The 16,552-nt window shown below is 61.0% G+C and overlaps 1 protein-coding gene across 5 annotated transcripts; it reads left to right on the plus strand.

Annotated features, from left to right (window-relative positions):
* Nucleotides 1–33: 33 nt before the first annotated feature.
* On the plus strand, nucleotides 34–10,443 carry FDXR (ferredoxin reductase; the record flags this gene model as incomplete). Of its 5 annotated transcripts, XM_079904707.1 has the most annotated exons (13): nucleotides 76–154; nucleotides 746–864; nucleotides 1,338–1,409; nucleotides 5,676–5,768; nucleotides 5,967–6,089; nucleotides 6,269–6,382; nucleotides 6,719–6,820; nucleotides 8,041–8,148; nucleotides 8,396–8,480; nucleotides 8,614–8,813; nucleotides 8,896–9,067; nucleotides 9,690–9,860; nucleotides 9,993–10,443. In XM_079904707.1, the coding sequence occupies 13 exons, from the start codon at nucleotides 76–78 to the stop codon at nucleotides 10,121–10,123; spliced, it is 1,569 nt and encodes a 522-aa protein (XP_079760833.1). In that variant the 3' UTR covers nucleotides 10,124–10,443. The 5 variants fall into 5 exon arrangements, with proteins under 5 accessions (XP_079760831.1, XP_079760832.1, XP_079760833.1 ...); XM_079904705.1 differs by lacking the exon at nucleotides 746–864 and having other exon boundaries at nucleotides 34–154; nucleotides 1,312–1,409; nucleotides 5,673–5,768; XM_079904706.1 differs by lacking the exon at nucleotides 746–864 and having other exon boundaries at nucleotides 67–220; nucleotides 1,312–1,409; nucleotides 5,673–5,768.
* Nucleotides 10,444–16,552: the final 6,109 nt, after the last annotated feature.

Below are 16,552 nucleotides of genomic sequence, written 5' to 3' on the forward strand. Positions count from 1 at the left end.
GACGAGGGCGGGGCCGGAGCCGGCGCGGGAGATCAGGGCGGGGTCGGGTCCGCTGTCTAGTTGCTTTTTCCAGGCATGGCTCCGCGCTGTTGGCGCTGGTGGCCCTGGACGGCATGGCCTCGGACCCGGCCGCCTCCTTCCGAAAGCACCCAGAGTAGGAGCAGGGCACCTGTAGGGCTGAATGGGAGCGCGGGGAGGCCTGCGAGCGCTAAGTATAGGAGTAAGAGCCGAGCTGGTTCAGGGCTGGAGAGGGGAGAGAGAGGGGACCAGGGGCGAGACTGGAGGGGTCCACTCATGCAGATGAGATGGGGGTGGTGTACAGGGGCAGGTGGCGGCGTGTGCGGCAATATGTGAGGCTCCTGGGGTGAGACAGGGGTCAACAAAAGTGAGAAGGGGAGACCATGATGTCCACAGAAGTGAGAAGGAGTGAATGGGGGGTGATAAGGAGGTCTGTGGGGCGAGAGGGAAGTCTGAGGCGAAACAGGGGCCTCTATGGGCAATAGAGGGCTCTGTGGAGAGAGAGGTAAGAAGAGGTAAAATGGGGCCTTGTGGGGAGATCCACAGGGGCGATATGGGGTCTCTTGGAAGGATGTGGTATTCTAGCTGGGTGGGTTGGGAACCCGGTGAGAAAAATTAAGAAGTGCTGAGCAGGGAAACTTCAGGGGTGATGGGGATTGTCGAGTAGGCCATCTTCAGCGGCATGGTAAGTTCATGGGTGAGATGAGGGCTCTGGATGGAGACACAGCCTTTGGGAATTCAGATGAAGTAAGGGACCCTGCAAACGCCAAAGCTTTGAGGAAAGAGAGAAGGAGTGCACAGATGAGGGTGAAGCCTGGGAAACCCCGTTTTCTGTTGGACACTGAAGTTGGGGCTTGGGATAGGGAGGGAGTCTTTTTTTTTAATTTTTTAAATTTTATTTATTTTATTTTATTTCTTTATGGCTGTGTTGGGTCTTCGTTGCTGAGTGCAGGCTTTCTCTAAGTCGCGGCTGGTGGGGGCTACTCTTCACTGCGGTGCGCGGGCTTCTCATTGCTGGGGCTTCTCTTGTTGCGGAGCACGGGCTCTAGGAGCACAGGCTTCAGTAGCTGTGGCCCGTGGGCATCAGTAGTTGTGGCTCGCGGGCTGTAGAGCGCAGGCTCAGTAGTTGTGGCGCACAGGCTTAGCTGCTCTGCAGCATGTGGGATCTTCCCAGACCAGGGCTCGAACCCGCGTCCCCTGCATTGGCAGGCGGATTCTTAACCACTGTACCACCAGGGAAGTCCCGGGAGGGAGTCTTGAACTGACCTTCCTCCCCGGTCCCCCCTGCCCTAGGCTTCCGCCAGCAGTTCTCCACACAGGAGCAGACCCCCCAGATCTGTGTGGTGGGCAGTGGCCCAGCTGGCTTTTACACCGCCCAACACCTGCTAAAGGTAAGCCGCTTCCTCCTGGTTCCTTTTCCCATGATTCACCTGCTGCTCCAATCCTAAGGGCAAGCTCCACTCCTTTGGGTTTTAAAAGCACTCCTGGGTCCCTGAAGGGGAAGGGGCTCCCAGCCCATCTAGACGGGACATTTCCTGCATGCTTTGTCACCTGGGGCTCCCCACTCTAGGTCCTCAGCTAGAAGAGAAGTGTGTTTGCCTCATGGGTGATGGTCAGGGGTCTGTGGCAGACGGTCGGCTATGCCTTCTTGGCCAAGTACTCCAGGGAGCTTATGCAGACCTGCGTGATGACTTTGTTCTGCCCCTCGTCTTCCCTTCTTTCTCCTCTGTCTCCACTCTGTCCCGAACATCCTGCATCTTGAGGCCACCCCCTCTGCTCAGGGATTTCTGTAACTTTAGGCCCCTCACTGCACTCTCCTCGCCAATAGCTCCAGCCCTCCCCATACCATGCTGGTCTTCCAGCGTGCTCTCCACCCTCCATTCCACGCCTTCCCCCCACCCCATGGCTGGGGTCTCAAGGTTTATAGTATTAGCCTTGGTGGGCAGGGCCCCAAGGTTGCTGGTCACCCTTGAAACCTCGGAAGACCTTGGCGGGAGGGAGGAGGGAGGGAGAATCATGGGTTGGTGTTGAGTTGGTGGCGGTGGGGTGGGGTGGGGGAGGGGTGCGGGAGACCTAGGCTGACTGAGACGTAGGACGATGACCTTGCTGTGGAGAGAGAGGAGAAAGGATGAATATGTTAATTACATGCACACACACACACACACACATATGCAGATATTAATACTTAAAAAGTAGGGCGATCAACCTGCTCAGCTTGCCCAGGATGTAAGGCTTTCAGTGTTAAACTGGGAGGGTCTTGGGGAGGCCAGGATGAGTCGGTCACCCTGCCAAAAAGTGACCTAAGCAGGGCTTCCAAGCAGCACAGGGGAGAGAGCTAATTACGATGAAGTGACCAGCGTGAGCCCAGTTGGGTGGGGTCAGTCAGAAAGTGCTTCCTGGAGAAGTGAGTTGAAGGTGGTCTCAGGCTCTGGAGAGGGCCTCCCGCACGGGCGCTGGCAGGAAGACCAGGGATCTCCCAGGGGCTGGGGAGGTCCTGGAGGGCTCTGTGTAAGGGGCACTGTGCGAGCGGAGCCTGAAGTTTGGAGAGGGAGGCGGGTAGGCCTCCCAGGCAGGATTCTCAATGTCCCCAGTGTGAACAAAGGCTCTGGCCTGCACATACTTTCCCTGGGGGGGGGTGCTGGGGGATGGGCACCGAGGCCAGTTACAGGCTGGTCCTGGCCCACTGGGAGCTCCAAGCGACTGGCTGTGCTCCCGCGGCAGGGACACGCGCAGCACACTTGGGACAGTGGCACTTAGCCGAGTCAGGCACCGTGTGTACAGCGTCTCATCACATCCCCAAGACAAGTTGCGAAGCAGGTGGCACGACTGTTGCTTCACAGATGAGAACTGAGCGAGGCTGCCCAAGGCCCCACCTCTGAGCAGGGAAGGCCTGGGTTCTGAGCGTGGGCACTCCGATGGCAGAGGCTGCTCTTAAGCTCCACGCTGGGCCATTCAGTAACCAACCACTGGACACTGACATGATCCAGGCACAGCTTGGCACTGGGAACATGGGTGCGAGCAGGACAGACGTGGTCCCCATGCTCAAGGACCTGACAGTCTACTGTGGGAGGTTGTGGAGTGGTGGGAAGAGGGTTTATGCGGTATTCTAGGGCTCTGATGTGGGGGGGGGGGGCGCGTGTACAGGAGGGGTACCTAACCCAGCCTGGAGGAGGTGACGTCCAGATTACTGTCTCAAGGACAGAAGGACAAGCCCGGTGGGGCAGGGGAATGGGTAAGAGGCCAGAGGGCCCCAGGCACAGAGAACCATGTGACAAAGACCCAGAGGAAAGAGAATGCGGGTTTGGGGACCGTTGAGTTCAGGAAGGTGGGCGTGTGCAGTGAGGGTGGAGGGGTGAGAGCAGAGGCTGGAGGAGGTAGGCGGGCCCAGATCCTTGTGGCTGGGAAGCCACAGCTTGGACTGTGGGAAGACACTGGGAAGACCAGCTTGGACTCATGCAGTTTCTCTTGGTGCTGTCCCCCCCCTTCCCTCCATCAGAGACCTCTGGGGGACTTGTGAAAATACACATTTCTGGGCCTAGTTCCCACCTAATCAAACTGTGTCTGGGGCCCAGGAATCAACATTTGAAAACAACCCCCTGCCTGCTGCTATAGGTGGTTGGCTTCAGTGAAGGGTTTTAGGCAAGGGACTGAGAGCACCCCGTTTTTGATCTGGTGCCCTCTCTCTGCCTGCAGAGCGAGAGGCAGGGCTAGTGGCCGAAAGAGCAGTGGGGAGGATGGGGGTCTGATTGGACAGGGTAGAGGGGAGTCAGGGAGGAGCCCCAGCTTCTGACCCCGGAGCAGAGGGGGAGAGGTTTGGGGGAGGGGAGGACTGACTTTCATCCCAATGGGTGTGAGGTGTCAGGGGTGAGCTGTTCAGGGGTCTCAGGCTTGGTGGGGGGTCTGGGCAGAAGAGAGAGAGTAGAATGTCATCAGTAAGTCCACGGGAATTTGAGGTCACAGGAGGGAGCGGATGACAATTCCCCAGGGAATGTGTGCGGGGGCAAGGGAAGGGGGTGTCTCAGATTGGAAGAACCTCAGAGAATATTCTTGTTAGAGGGGGGACGGAGAAATAGGGGCCTGGAAAAGAACAGCCAGCGGGACAGCCAGGGACCTGTGAGAGCTAGGGAGGAGGGGCATCCTGGAAGATGAGGCCAGTCCTGTGAGAGAACCAGTAAATAGGTCCAGCGGGTTGAGCCTTATGGAGGTGGCCTTGGAGAGAGCGCTGTGAGCTGGAGGGAAGGCTCCACAGCTGGAAAGAAGGGAAGATAAGATGGAAAGGCGGATAGCGTCCGGTATCGACCTCCAGGCTCAGCAGTTTGAACTTTGTCCCGCGGCAGGACAGCCAGGGAAGGTTTGTGAGCAAGGTGGTGTGACGGTAATGACAGCTTTTGATTGAACACCCACAGCAGGTCACTCCCTGGGCTAAGGGTGTAGGCTTTGCTCATTTCATCCAGAAGCCCACGCCGGAAGGAATGTTCTGTGGTCCAGTAAGGAACATTCCAGCGGCACAGAGTCAGATAGCAGTGGGGCTGGGTTGGCCCCGCGGCTGTTGACTCCAGAGCTGCAGCTCTTCAAGGGCACAGCGACGTCAGCGGGGCTTGAGGGGGGTGGGGAGAGTCGGGAGGCACGATGGGCGCGTGGAGGGCCGGGACTTGGGTGCAGGCAGTGGGATGTGGACAGAGGCAAGGAGCTGAGCGGGAGGCTTTGTTGGGCTGAGGGCTGCTGGAGGGCAGGAGCTCATTTGCCTCGAGTCCCACTGAATCGGGAGTGTGGAATCGCGCCACAGCCTGATCGGGCACAAGGCAGGGTAGTGTCACCCACGGGAGCCCCAACTGCTTGACCCTGAACCTGCTTGTGGCCCAGAGTCTCACCGTCCTGGCCTCCGGGATGTTTCCCAACAACCCTGAGGGGCGTGTCATCTGTCCCGGTTTACAGAGGAAGAGACTGAGCCCCAGGCGGACGCTGGGACTTGCCGGGGCCACGCGCTGTTTGGTGGCAGAGCTACACCACGCTTGTCTGCCCGACCCCCAAACCTGAGCCTTCCCCACGGCCCCTCTGGGTGCCCCGGGGTGGGGGGCAGGCAATGTGGAACCGACATACGAGTGAGATTGTTTTTTCTAAGACTAGGAGTAGGGCCACTTCCATCCCCTCTGCTCCCCTCATGCCGCAGCTGTGCCTCTAAGTCTCTGTCCTGCTGGTCCGCTTTCCAACAGGATGGTCTCGGAGGCTAGAGCTGAAGCAGGTGTGAGTTTCCAAGGGTGGTTCTCAGGTCATCTGTGGGCTGGGCATTTCTAGAAGTGTCCGCGGGTTCTAGGGCAGGGCTGTGTGTCACGTCTGACCCAAGTAGACGAAGAAGCTCCCCTGATATGACTCCAGTGGAGGGAAAGCTGCCATCTTCCTTGGTTGGCCAGAGTTCTCGCCATCTCAGTGGGCTGGCAGTCCTTGAAGTCTGGCCTTGGCTGCCTGGCCCTGTGCTGCCCACTCCTCTAGCCCGGCTCTCTAGGCAGATGGGGAGTCGTGGGCCTTTCTCTCTCCTTGCAGAGGGTCAAGGCCACCTTGTTAGCCCACTGAGCTGGGCTCTCCTGCTTTGTCCTGGGAAGGGCAGGACCCACAGGGGCCCCCCTCGGCCCCACAGCCATTGCCTTCTCCCCCAGCACCACTCCCGGGCCCACGTGGACATCTACGAGAAGCAGCTGGTGCCCTTCGGCCTGGTGCGCTTTGGCGTGGCGCCCGACCACCCCGAGGTGAAGGTGGGTCTCTCTGGGCTCAGAGCAGGGCTTTGGAGACTTTGGTTGAGGTGAGGAGGGAAGGGAGGCTCCCTGACTGCATGGAATGACCCCAGGCCCTCTGGGGGGATGCCATCCCGGACATTGTGGGGTGAGGGTGGCATAGCCACGGGCCCTGGAGCTGCCCCACCCTCTAACCCCTCCCACTCCGGGCCCCGGCAGAATGTCATCAACACTTTTACCCGGACGGCCCACTCTGACCGCTGTGCCTTCCACGGCAACGTGGTGGTGGGCAGGGATGTGACCGTGCAGGAGCTGCGGGACGCCTACCACGCCGTGGTGCTGGTGAGCGCAGACGGGGAGGGGGCAGGGCCGCCGCAGTGGTTGGTGGCAGCGGGTGGAAGACCTAGGGGTGAGGGCCACGGCGGAGGCTGTGGAGGAGGAGCCGGAAGGAGGCCGCTGGGAGCCCGGCGGGGGCTGCCTGGCCCCTTAGCCGCTGCTGAGGCCTCTGGGTCTTTCCTCAGAGCTACGGGGCGGAGGACCATCGGGGCCTGGAGATCCCCGGAGAGGAGCTGCCGGGCGTGCTCTCAGCCCGGGCCTTTGTGGGCTGGTACAATGGGCTTCCTGAGAACCGGAAGGTGAGTTTGGGGAGCGCTCCCCCGGCCTCTTCCTCCCCACTCCTCCACCGGGGCCAGGGGCAGCTCTTGGCTGCCGCAGCTTGGGGAAGAGGGAGCCACAGGCCTGGGAAGCGCGCAGTGAGATGAGATGTGAAACATCAGGCTGGCCGAGGGGCGAGGCCCCTGGGAAGAGGGGGCGCCGGATCGGGGTGGAGGGACCTGAGCTGAAGCTCTGGGCGGGTGGACTTTCCGAGAGTAGGGGAGCCTGAGGGTGCGGCCGGGGACTGGGCGTGAGGCTGAGATTAGCCTGACTGGGGCCGAAGTTAGGGGACCCCTATCCAGACCTCTGTCCTCCAGCTGGCGCCGGACCTGAGCTGTGACACGGCCGTGGTTCTGGGGCAGGGGAATGTGGCTCTGGATGTGGCCCGGATCCTGCTGACGCCACCTGAGTACCTGGAGGTGAGTGGGTAGGTCAAAGGCCGGAGGGGTGGAGTGGGGGTCACACCAAGGAGAGGGTGCCCCTGTCTGCAGGGTTTGGGCCTCGTGCCTCCACGCTGAGCCTCTGTTTCCCCTTGGTGCTGGGCAGAGGCCTTCTAGAAGGCAGCCCGTGAGCTTCGTCTCATACCATTTCCCCCTTCACATTCTGCAGCTACATAGGCTTTTTTTTTTTTTCCCGCTGTACGCGGGCCTCTCACTGCTGTGGCCTCTCCCGTTGCGGAGCACAGGCTCCGGACGCGCAGGCTCAGCGGCCATGGCTCACGGGCCCAGCCACTCCGCGGCATGTGGGATCTTCCCGGACCGGGGCACGAACCCGCGTCCCCTGCATCGGCAGGAGGACTCTCAACCACTGCGCCACCAGGGAAGCCCCCATAGGCTTTTTTTTTTTTTTTTTTTTTTTTTGCAGTATGTGGGCCTCTCACTGTTGTGGCCTCTCCCATTGCGGAGCACAGGCTCCGGACGCGCAGGCTCAGCGGCCATGGCTCACGGGCCCAGCCGCTCCGCAGCATGTGGGATCTTCCCGGACCGGGGCACGAACCCACGTCCCCTGCATCGGCAGGCGGACTCTCAACCACTGCGCCACCAGGGAAGCCCCCCCATAGGCTTTTTTTAAAAAAAGTTTTCAGTATACACACACCATTCCTCTTGCTCAGAACCCTCTCAGCTCCCCTCCTGCCCGTTAACCTGTTTGCATCTTTTAGTTCTTGGTTCAGTTCTCCCTTCCTCCAGGAAGCCTCCATGGACCTGAATAGGTCCATTTCCCTGTAATACTCTCCTCCCATAGACTTGGCTACTTCTGTTTCAAAGCATGTTGTCACCACTGCGATTTTATACTTTTTATTGAATATTCGATAAGTCTCTCTCTCCACCAGATCAGAAGCTCTGTGAAGGCCAGTACCACGTCTCTTTTGCTCAACATTGACACCCCCCCATCCATGCCCTTTGCACAGTGCCTGGCACGTGGTAAACACTCAGTAAACACTTGTTGAATGAAGAGCGTGGGCCTGGTTTGCTACTAATTGGAGCCATTCGCAGAATTGGCAGCAGTGCTCCATCCGGCCACCGGGGGGATGGGCAGCGGTGCCACTTCAGGCTGCCAACCTTCTCACCACCCAGCCAATGGAGAGGTCCCCCTTCTGCTGTCAGTGTCCAACGACTTTAAGGTCCTCCTTTTGTGCCAGAAAACGGATATCACGGAGGCTGCCCTGGGGGCACTGAGACAGAGTCAGGTGAAGACGGTGTGGATAGTGGGCCGACGTGGACCCCTGCAAGTGGCCTTCACCATTAAGGTGCTGGGGCCTGAGGGAGAGGGGCCAGGGTCCCAAGTAGATGGTCTGCTCCTTGGGGGGTGTGGCAGGGCAGAGCTGCCTGGGGTGGAAGAGGGAGAGCCAGGCAGGGCCCCCCCTGGGGCCCAGTGCCTTCCGTGCTGGTGGGAGCTGGTGGTGTCTCCCACCTGGGCTGGGCTCTGGGGTGGGCTCAGGAGTGGACAGCGCTCTGGGCCTGACTCCTCCCCCACTCCCCGCCCACACCACCAAGGAGCTTCGGGAGATGATTCAGTTACCAGGAACTCGGCCCATTTTGGATCCTGCGGATTTCTTGGGCCTTCAGGACAGAATCAAGGGTGAGGGGCCCTGGCCCGGCCCCCCGGCTCACTAGGGAGGGGATGGTCTAGGTCAGAGAGGGCTCGGGAGAGGGCATTAGGGGAGAGGGCTGTAACCCGGACGCCGCCCTGAGATGCTCTGTGTTGCTAACAGAGGTCCCTCGCCCGAGGAAGCGGCTGGTGGAACTACTGCTTCGAGCAGCCACGGAGAAGCCAGGGGTGGCGGAGGCTGCCCGCCGGGCATCGGCCTCCCGCGCCTGGGGCCTCCGCTTTTTCCGAAGCCCTCAGCAGGTGCTGCCCTCGCCAGATGGGCGGCGAGCGGCAGGCATCCGCCTGGCAGTCACCAGACTGGAGGTGAGTCTCCTGTTACCCAAAGACACCCCCATTCTCAAATCTCCCCAGCCCCAGCCTGGTGCTTCCCACCCTCTCCCCACAGGGTGTTGGTGAGGCCACCCGGGCAGTGCCCACTGGAGCCGTGGAGGACCTCCCCTGTGGGCTGGTACTGAGCAGCATTGGTTATAAGAGCTGCCCCATCGACCCCAGTGTGCCCTTTGACCCCAAACTCGGGGTCATCCCCAATATGGAGGGCCGGGTTGTGGATGTGCCAGGTGAGAGGGTGCAGTGGGGGGCAGGGAGGCTGGCGTCTCCCGGGGCCATTCACATTCATTCATTCATCTGGTGACATGCATTGAGAACCTGCTCTGAGCCAGGCCCTGTCCCAAGACCCTGGCCCTGCCCCAGCCTCCTCCTGGCCCTAGAGGAAGCTCCCAGTCTAGCTGAGATGCCCACACATGTGTCTGTTTATTAAGTCATTCAGTTTACTGAGGCCTGCTCTGGGCTAGGCCTAGTGCTGGGACTGGAGATGAAGCAGCAGCCCCTTGGCCTCAGCGAGCTTCCAGCCTGATTTCATATCCACAGACCTGTCTAGTCATTCATTAATTCGTTCAGTGTTTACTGAGAGCCTGTTGAAACAAGGTGGGCAGGACCCAGCTCCTACAGGGAGCTCCTGGTCTACAGGGACACTGAGGTGTAAGGGGGATGGCATGGTAAATACAGGTTGGGAAGCATTGAGGGCAGTGGGCCAGCGGCCAGAGTGGGCCCAGCTGATGGATGCTGGGAGGCCGTGGGGTGTATGGAGGCGTGCGTACATGTGTGTGTGCTGAGGCCCAGGCTTGCCAGGGGTGTCCAGCCAACTCCCCATTCCTTACCCCTTTGTTACCCCTCTCCAAGGCCTCTACTGCAGCGGCTGGGTGAAGCGCGGGCCCACAGGTGTCATCACCACTACCATGACTGACAGCTTCGTCACCGGCCAGATTCTGCTGCAGGACCTGAAAGCGGGGCTGCTGCCGTCTGGCCCCAGGCCTGGCTATGCGGCCATCAAGGCCCTGCTCGGCCGCCGAGGTCTGGGCCCCGTGTGAGCTCCTGGGAGGTGGGGTGGGGGTTCCCTGGGCCTTTCACTGTCTGGAAGGGGGCTGCTCTGGGCTGGGGTAGAGGAGGAGGTGAAAGCAGTGACCCATCTTCCCTCTGCCGCAGGGGTCTGGCCTGTTTCTTTCTCGGACTGGGAGAAGCTGGATGCTGAGGAGGTGTCCCGGGGCCAGGGTGCGGGGAAGCCCAGGGAGAAGCTGCTGGATCCTCAGGAGATGCTGCGGCTGCTGGGACGCTGAGACCAGATCCCAGGCAGGCACGGAGGGGAGGAGTGCTGTGCGGGGGAGAGGGATCGGGGTCAGTCTGAGCAGGACTCTGCACCACAGCTGCATTGCCTGGCCGTCCTGGCGTGGGGCCTTGGCTGCCCCTTTGCCAGGGGCCTCTGAGCACTTCCTCGTGCCAGAAAGTCGCTCTTGCCACTGTGGGTAACTCTCAGCAAGGAGATAACCTTAGTTAGGGATGGGTGCAGGTGCAGGCTGACCTTCCTCCCTCCTGCCTATCTCCTGCTGGACTTTGGAGGGTCACCAGGTCGGAAATATGCTGGAAATAAAACACCTGCAACCGAGGGACGGTGGTTGATGTGCGACTTCTTCTGGGGCCCGGGGTCACCTTCCAGCTGCAGCTCCCCTCCAGTCACCAGGTGGCGCTGCAGAGCCAGCTCCCTGTTCAGGGGCCTCCTGGGGGCTTGAGGGGTTTTGGCAGCCAGTGCTGGCACCCACCGTCTTTTTCTCAGCTTGGTCCTGCTGCGGCAGCCGACCTGCCTTCTGCCCACACGGCAGGCACCTTGCCTGCTCTGCTGGCCCTACTGCTGGGTCCCCTCCCTGGTTAGTCCCCAGTACGACCCAAACAAGAACAGAGAGAGCTGGGCAGCAGCTTGCCCCATCTGCTCCCTGTGGCCCCTCTGTCTGGGGCGGGTCCCCCACTCTGTCCTTCCCGCCTTTGTTGGTTTCCAGCCAGACTGACAAGACTTGAAAAAATAGTACCTCAATGTCCGTAGCCTGTTCTCCGTCTTTTACACCAGGCCCCAAGATGCTGGCCTCACTTTATAGACAGGGGGCTTCTCGGAATTAACCGGCCCAAGGTCACACACCCAGTGAGCTTCGGGCTCGAACCCGGGGTTCCGGGCAGCCTGTTTTCTCCGAGGTTGCACTTGGTCCCGAGTGTCCTGTCGGGTCTGGGGACACAGCCGTGGAGAGGGGAGAGGGGACGCGAGGGCGGGCAACAAGAGTCCTAGAACAGCACGGGAGCGGGCGGCGGGGAGGCCGGCCGGGCGGGCCGGGGCGGGGCGGAGGCTGCGGGCCCCGGTGGGGCGGGCCCGCGCGGGTGGCGGCGGCGGCAAGCGCTCCGCCACAGCCGGTCGGCGAACCTTGGAAGCCTGGGCGCGGCGCGCTGCCCAGCCCGGGACGGAGCCGGGCGCCGAGCGGGCCACTAGAGGGGCCCGGGGGGCGGGCCCGGTCCAGCGCCCCAGGCCGCGCCACGGGCACCGGCCCCGCGGCGCCCTAGCTCAGGCGCCCGCCGGGCTAGCACAGCACGCGCCAGCGCACTGAACCGAGGCGCGGGGACATGCAGCGCGCGGGAGGCGGCCGGCGCGGGCTCTGGGCGCGGGCGCAGCGCCCCTTCCCCCCGGTGAGTGGCGGGCGCCGGGCCGGGGGCGCCAACTTCGCCGCCAACTTGGGGCTGGGCTCAGGCGCCGCGCGGGCAAGGACAGCGGAGACAGATGGCGCGGCACCGGGGAGAGTCTGGTGGACGCAGGGAACCCCAGGAAGGGGGCGCCGGGGGACCGGGACCCTCGGGGACCGGGCCTGGGGTTTGGACCCGGGCGGGCGGAGAAGAGGTGAGGAAGAGGCCGAGGTGACAGGCGCGCGGCGGGCGCGAGGGAAGGGCGCGGGCGAGGCGCCCAAGACGTTCGTCTCCTGGGTCGCTGAGCCCTCCAGGTCTTTCGCCCGGCACCGCGGCACCGCAGGGGAGGGTGCGGTGTGGGGACGTGGGAGTCTAGGCTGCGGGCCCCACAACTGTTGCTGCTGGAAGCCGGGCGGGGGCTGGGGAGCGGGGCTGGGGAGCGGGGCTGGGAGCTGGGGCCGTGGCTGGGTTCGGCCAGAGCGGAGGGGGCTGGAGAGGGCACGGAGCAGAGAGGACGAAAGGGGGCTGTCGGTGGCTCCAGGAGCCCGGCCCCCTGCTCCCGGAGGTCTGCTGAGCACCTACCGCGCGCATCTGCCTTCACACTCCCGCCCCTTCACCGGCTGTAAGTCCCCCAGGTCCTCCCCTCCCAGCTCTTCCTTCGGTAGAGCGCTCCCTCCTCTGACCTCAGGAAATCAGCGTGGGCTTCACCGGGTGGTGGGCTCTTCCCAAATGCTGGACCCGCGCCCGGCGGACCCAGGCTCCGAGGAGGGGAAAGGAAGGGTGGGCGAAGAGGACCTGGGAGAGCCGAGAGCCTGGGTGCGCTGGGCCCTGGCTGCCCCACCGACGTGTTGCTCTGGTCCCCCGGGGCTTCGATCAGGATCTCCGACGGCGGGGAAGGGGAGCCACTGAGCCTCCTGCGGCAGAAGGCGGTTCGTGCCAGGCCTAGGTGGGCAGGGCGAGGTCCAAACGAAGGCAAAAGCACCCAGTGGCCAGAAAATCGCCAAGGGTGCGTCCCACGACCCATCCCAAGGTCCTGCTGGGTGAGCGAAGGGGGAATTCCCGCGGGGCCCTGAGGCTCACCCCACTTGTCCTACTGCTCACCCGTCGGGACTTGGGGCCCAGTCCCCAGTCCTCTGACAGTGGCACTGCCCCGGCTCGATCCGACCCGGGCTATGGAGAAACTGAGGAAAGGAACTTGGGCGGCGGGAGCTCGTCTGCTCAGTCTCAGAGCCCGTCTAGTTTCTTTCTGGCTTCCCCAAGTCCGTTTCCAACCTGCTCCTAAACCCCGTTAGGAATTCGAAGAGGAGCGTGAAGGGGACTGGGTAGGTCGGGAACCGGACTCCTGGGTTCTCCCTAGGGCAGGGCTGGGCTGGTACCCGCCTACAGCCCCGCCTGCCAGGCGAACTCGGCGCCCCCCACCCGCGGGGCTTGGGCTGGCGACCCAGCTTGGGGCAGTGGGGATGGGGACCTGGGAGCCGGGACCCCCTCAGAGGGTAGCAGCGAGGCGGGGGGCGCGGAGTGCGTGGTGCCCAGTTTGGCCGCCAGGAGGCGTGGCGCGGGTCCCCGCGCCCGGAGTTGCCGCCGCTGCTGCCGCCGCATCGCGAGTGTCCTTGAGCCGCGGGTGACGGTGGCCCTCGCCGCTCGCGCCCCCTCCTCCCGCGGGGGGAGCCCGATGCCACGTTCCCTATGAATTATTTATCGCTGGCCTAAAAATACCCAGAACTTCACAGCCCGAGTGTAAGAGATTCCCCCGGGGGTTCCGGGAGGAATCAGCTGAGGGGGGGCGGGTTCGTCTTGGAGGAGGGAGACCTCGGTGGCCGCGCCAGTGGGGGCAAGGTGGAGGGGTGGTCTTCTCCCCTGGCGCCTGGGTTCAGGTCTTAGCTCTGCAAAGGGAGGGAGGGAAACCCGACGGCAAAGCTGAGGCCGCTCACTCGGAGGGCAGTGGATCCAGAGGAGCCGCGCAGCCGGGGTCCCTGGGCGCCCGGGAAACAGCGCGGTTGGTGGGCGGCCATCAGATGTCTGGGGTGTGAGTGCGCGTGCACGTCCGTGTGCGGGAGCCTGCCTGGGATTGGGGGAGCAGGGGGAAGAGAAGAGCCCTAAGCTCGTGGAGGTGCTCAGGCCGTTCAAGGTGATGCTGAGTGTCCCGGAAGTGTCACCATTGCCACTCTCCTCCGGGCTTTTGGGGGGTCCGGGAGTTCATCAAATATTAACAGCACGTTTGTGAAAGGTGCGACGGCAAGTGGGTGGGCAGAGGTCCTTAAGACCACAGTCCAGTATGGGGCAGGGGCATCATGGAGTGGGCAAATTCCTGCAACAAGGGGCAAGATGATGAGGGAGACATCGCAGAGGCATAGCCAGGAGCTCCCCAACCTGGGGGTGGGGGCTGGGGGCGGGGGAGAAGTGCAACTGGCTTACCAGACCCAGACCCTCTGTCTTCTCACCTGTGTTTCCAGAGCCGCCAGGCACTAAGGCAGGTGCTCTGTGGCAGAGGGATTTAGGTGGGGCTCTGAAAATTCTGGAATTTGTCCTGTAGACAAGAGAGAGGCAGTGGGAAGAGGACATTGTAACCTGAGGGAACAGCAGAGCAAAGGCCTGGAGATGCTGACAGCAGGAGCTGTCTGGCCACCAGACCTGAGGGAGTGTGGGGTGCATGGAGGGGAGGACAGTTGGGGTGCGTGGGGCTCTGTCCATGGGACCCAGGTGTCTGGACTTCATTTGTGGGCACTAGGGAGCAGCTGTGCTCTTAGAGGAGGGGTGCAGTGGCCAGAGGACTGTTTCAGGCCAGTGGGGCAGGCGGGGGTGGGTGGATGGGAGGCGGAGAGGTGGGAGGCCAGGGGGAGGCAAGTGGGAAATTGGACGAGGCCAGGGCTCGGGGATGACCTCCTGCCTTGCGGGGGAGGCTGGATGCCTCGTGGTGCTGGGACTCTGGAGCCTGGATCTGCCCATTGCTGTTTGAAGCTCAGAGACTGGCCTGATTGGGGCCCCTCCCTCCAGGAGCATTCGGCAATCCCTCCTCATCTCCAGTCCTGGAGGACACCTTCCCAGCACAGAGAGTTTCTAGGGGCAGTCCCCCCTCAGAGCTGAGGGAGGACCTGGGTCCTTCATCTAGAGTCACGTGGTCCAAAAGAAACAAAGTGAGAGCCACATGTAGGCACATTAGAAAAAGGAAAAAGAAAAGTGAAATGAATTCTAACACTATATTGTTTAACTCAATGTAGCTAAAATATTTCTTCAACGTGTAATCCATATAAAAATATTAGTGAGAGATTTTCTTTTTGTAATACAAAGTCTTCACTCTCCAGCGTGCATATTACACTTCACAGCGTACCTCAGTTTGGACAAGCCACATTTAAGTGCCCAGTAGTCATACGTGACTGGTGGCTGCCGTATTTGACGGCGCGGTTCTAGAGCTCAGAGCTGGGAGGCATAAGTGGGGGAAGCTTCGGGCTTCCCAGAGGATGGGGAACCTACAGAGGTGGGCAGAGATGAGCACAGAGAGGAATTGCAAAGGAAGAAATGAGCCCGACAGTGCCCTTTGCAGGTGTGATTTGAAATCCCTCATTGGAGGTAGTGGTGGGCACGGCACGCTTAGGTTCCCACCCTAGAATCACACGCCCCCAGGCTGATGTTCTAAGTCAGTGTACTGGGAAACCATACACAGGGGGAGATTTCAAGGGCACAAAAATGAGCACAGTGTGCCCTCCCCTGCCCCAAATCCTGTCTTCTCATTTTGAAATGAAACCAAGCCCAGCCTGGTCACCATTTGGCTCTCCCCTGTTCAGAAGTTTCACTGGGGATGTCATGGAGATGGAGAGGGTGGCAAAGCTGTGGCCGATGGCCAGCTGGGAGGGAGAGCTGTATCCGTGGGCACCACTCACCGGTGTGGCTGTTTGTCCAAAAGCAATGATGTTTGTTTCACAGGGATACACGTCAGGCCCTTGGGGTAGGTTAAAAAATCCCTCACACCAGCGATGGCCTAGGGTGGCAGGTCATGCGTGAGATACCCCGAGCCCTGAACGAATCAGTGGTGACACACTCCTGCTGTGGAAGAGCTGCTACTAATTGAGGCCACAGAGGGTAGAGTAGGGGTATCCGGTGCCCAGGAGGAGGGGGCTTTGTGCCAAGTAGGATTATGAAGAGCAGGGCCCTTGAGGATGTTAGATTCAGTTTAGGATGGAGAAGGAGAGTGTGTGTGTGTGTGTGTGTGTGTGTGTGTGTGTGTGTGTGTGTGTGTGTTACAAGAGCTGCCTTCCTTTACCTGGCTGTGGGGCTGTCACCTATAGGATAAGGATACTGATAACAGTGGGTAGCCCTCCCACTGCTGTGAAGTAGGTCCTGTGATTACTGCAGGCAAGGAATCATGGCTCAGAGAGACTAAGCAACTTCCCCAAGATCACACAGTTAGTAAGTGGCAGAACTGGGACTTGAACTCAGGTCTCTCTGACTCATATCCATGCACTTGGTACCAGGTTAGCATTTTTTTAAAAAATAAATTTATTTATTTATTTTTGGCTGAGTTGGGTCTTCGTTGCTGCACCCGGGCTTTCTCTAGTTGCGGCGAGCGGGGGCTGCTCTTTGTTGCAGTGTGCGGGCTTCTCATTGCAGTGGCTTCTCTTGTTGCGGAGCACAGGCTCTAGGCGCATAGGTTTCAGTAGTTGTGGCACGTGGGCTCAGAAGTTGTGACTCACAGGCTCTAGAGCGCAGGCTCAGTAGTTGTGGTGCACGGGCTTAGTTGCTCCGCGGCATGTGGGATCTTCCCTGACCAGGGCTTGAACCTGTGTCCCCTGCATTGGCAGGCATACTCCCAAGCACTGCGCCACCAGGGAAGTCCCACCAGATTAGCATTTGCTGTGAACCTTCCTGGGCAGAACCCAGATGGATGAGTTTCCAAAGGTCTGGCCTTTCTAGCCAAGCCTGATGTTCAACAGTAGAATGGAAGTAGTGAGCACCTATTCTGGTCACGTTCTTCCCGGGTCCTGCCCTCTGGGCTGCACTTGGACGCTCAGCTAACTTCTCTGTCTCTTTCTCTTTGTCTCTCTGTGTCTGTC

The sequence above is a fragment of the Stenella coeruleoalba genome, assembly GCF_951394435.1.
Source record: "Stenella coeruleoalba genome assembly, chromosome: 19".
NCBI classification, from domain to species: domain Eukaryota; kingdom Metazoa; phylum Chordata; class Mammalia; order Artiodactyla; family Delphinidae; genus Stenella; species Stenella coeruleoalba.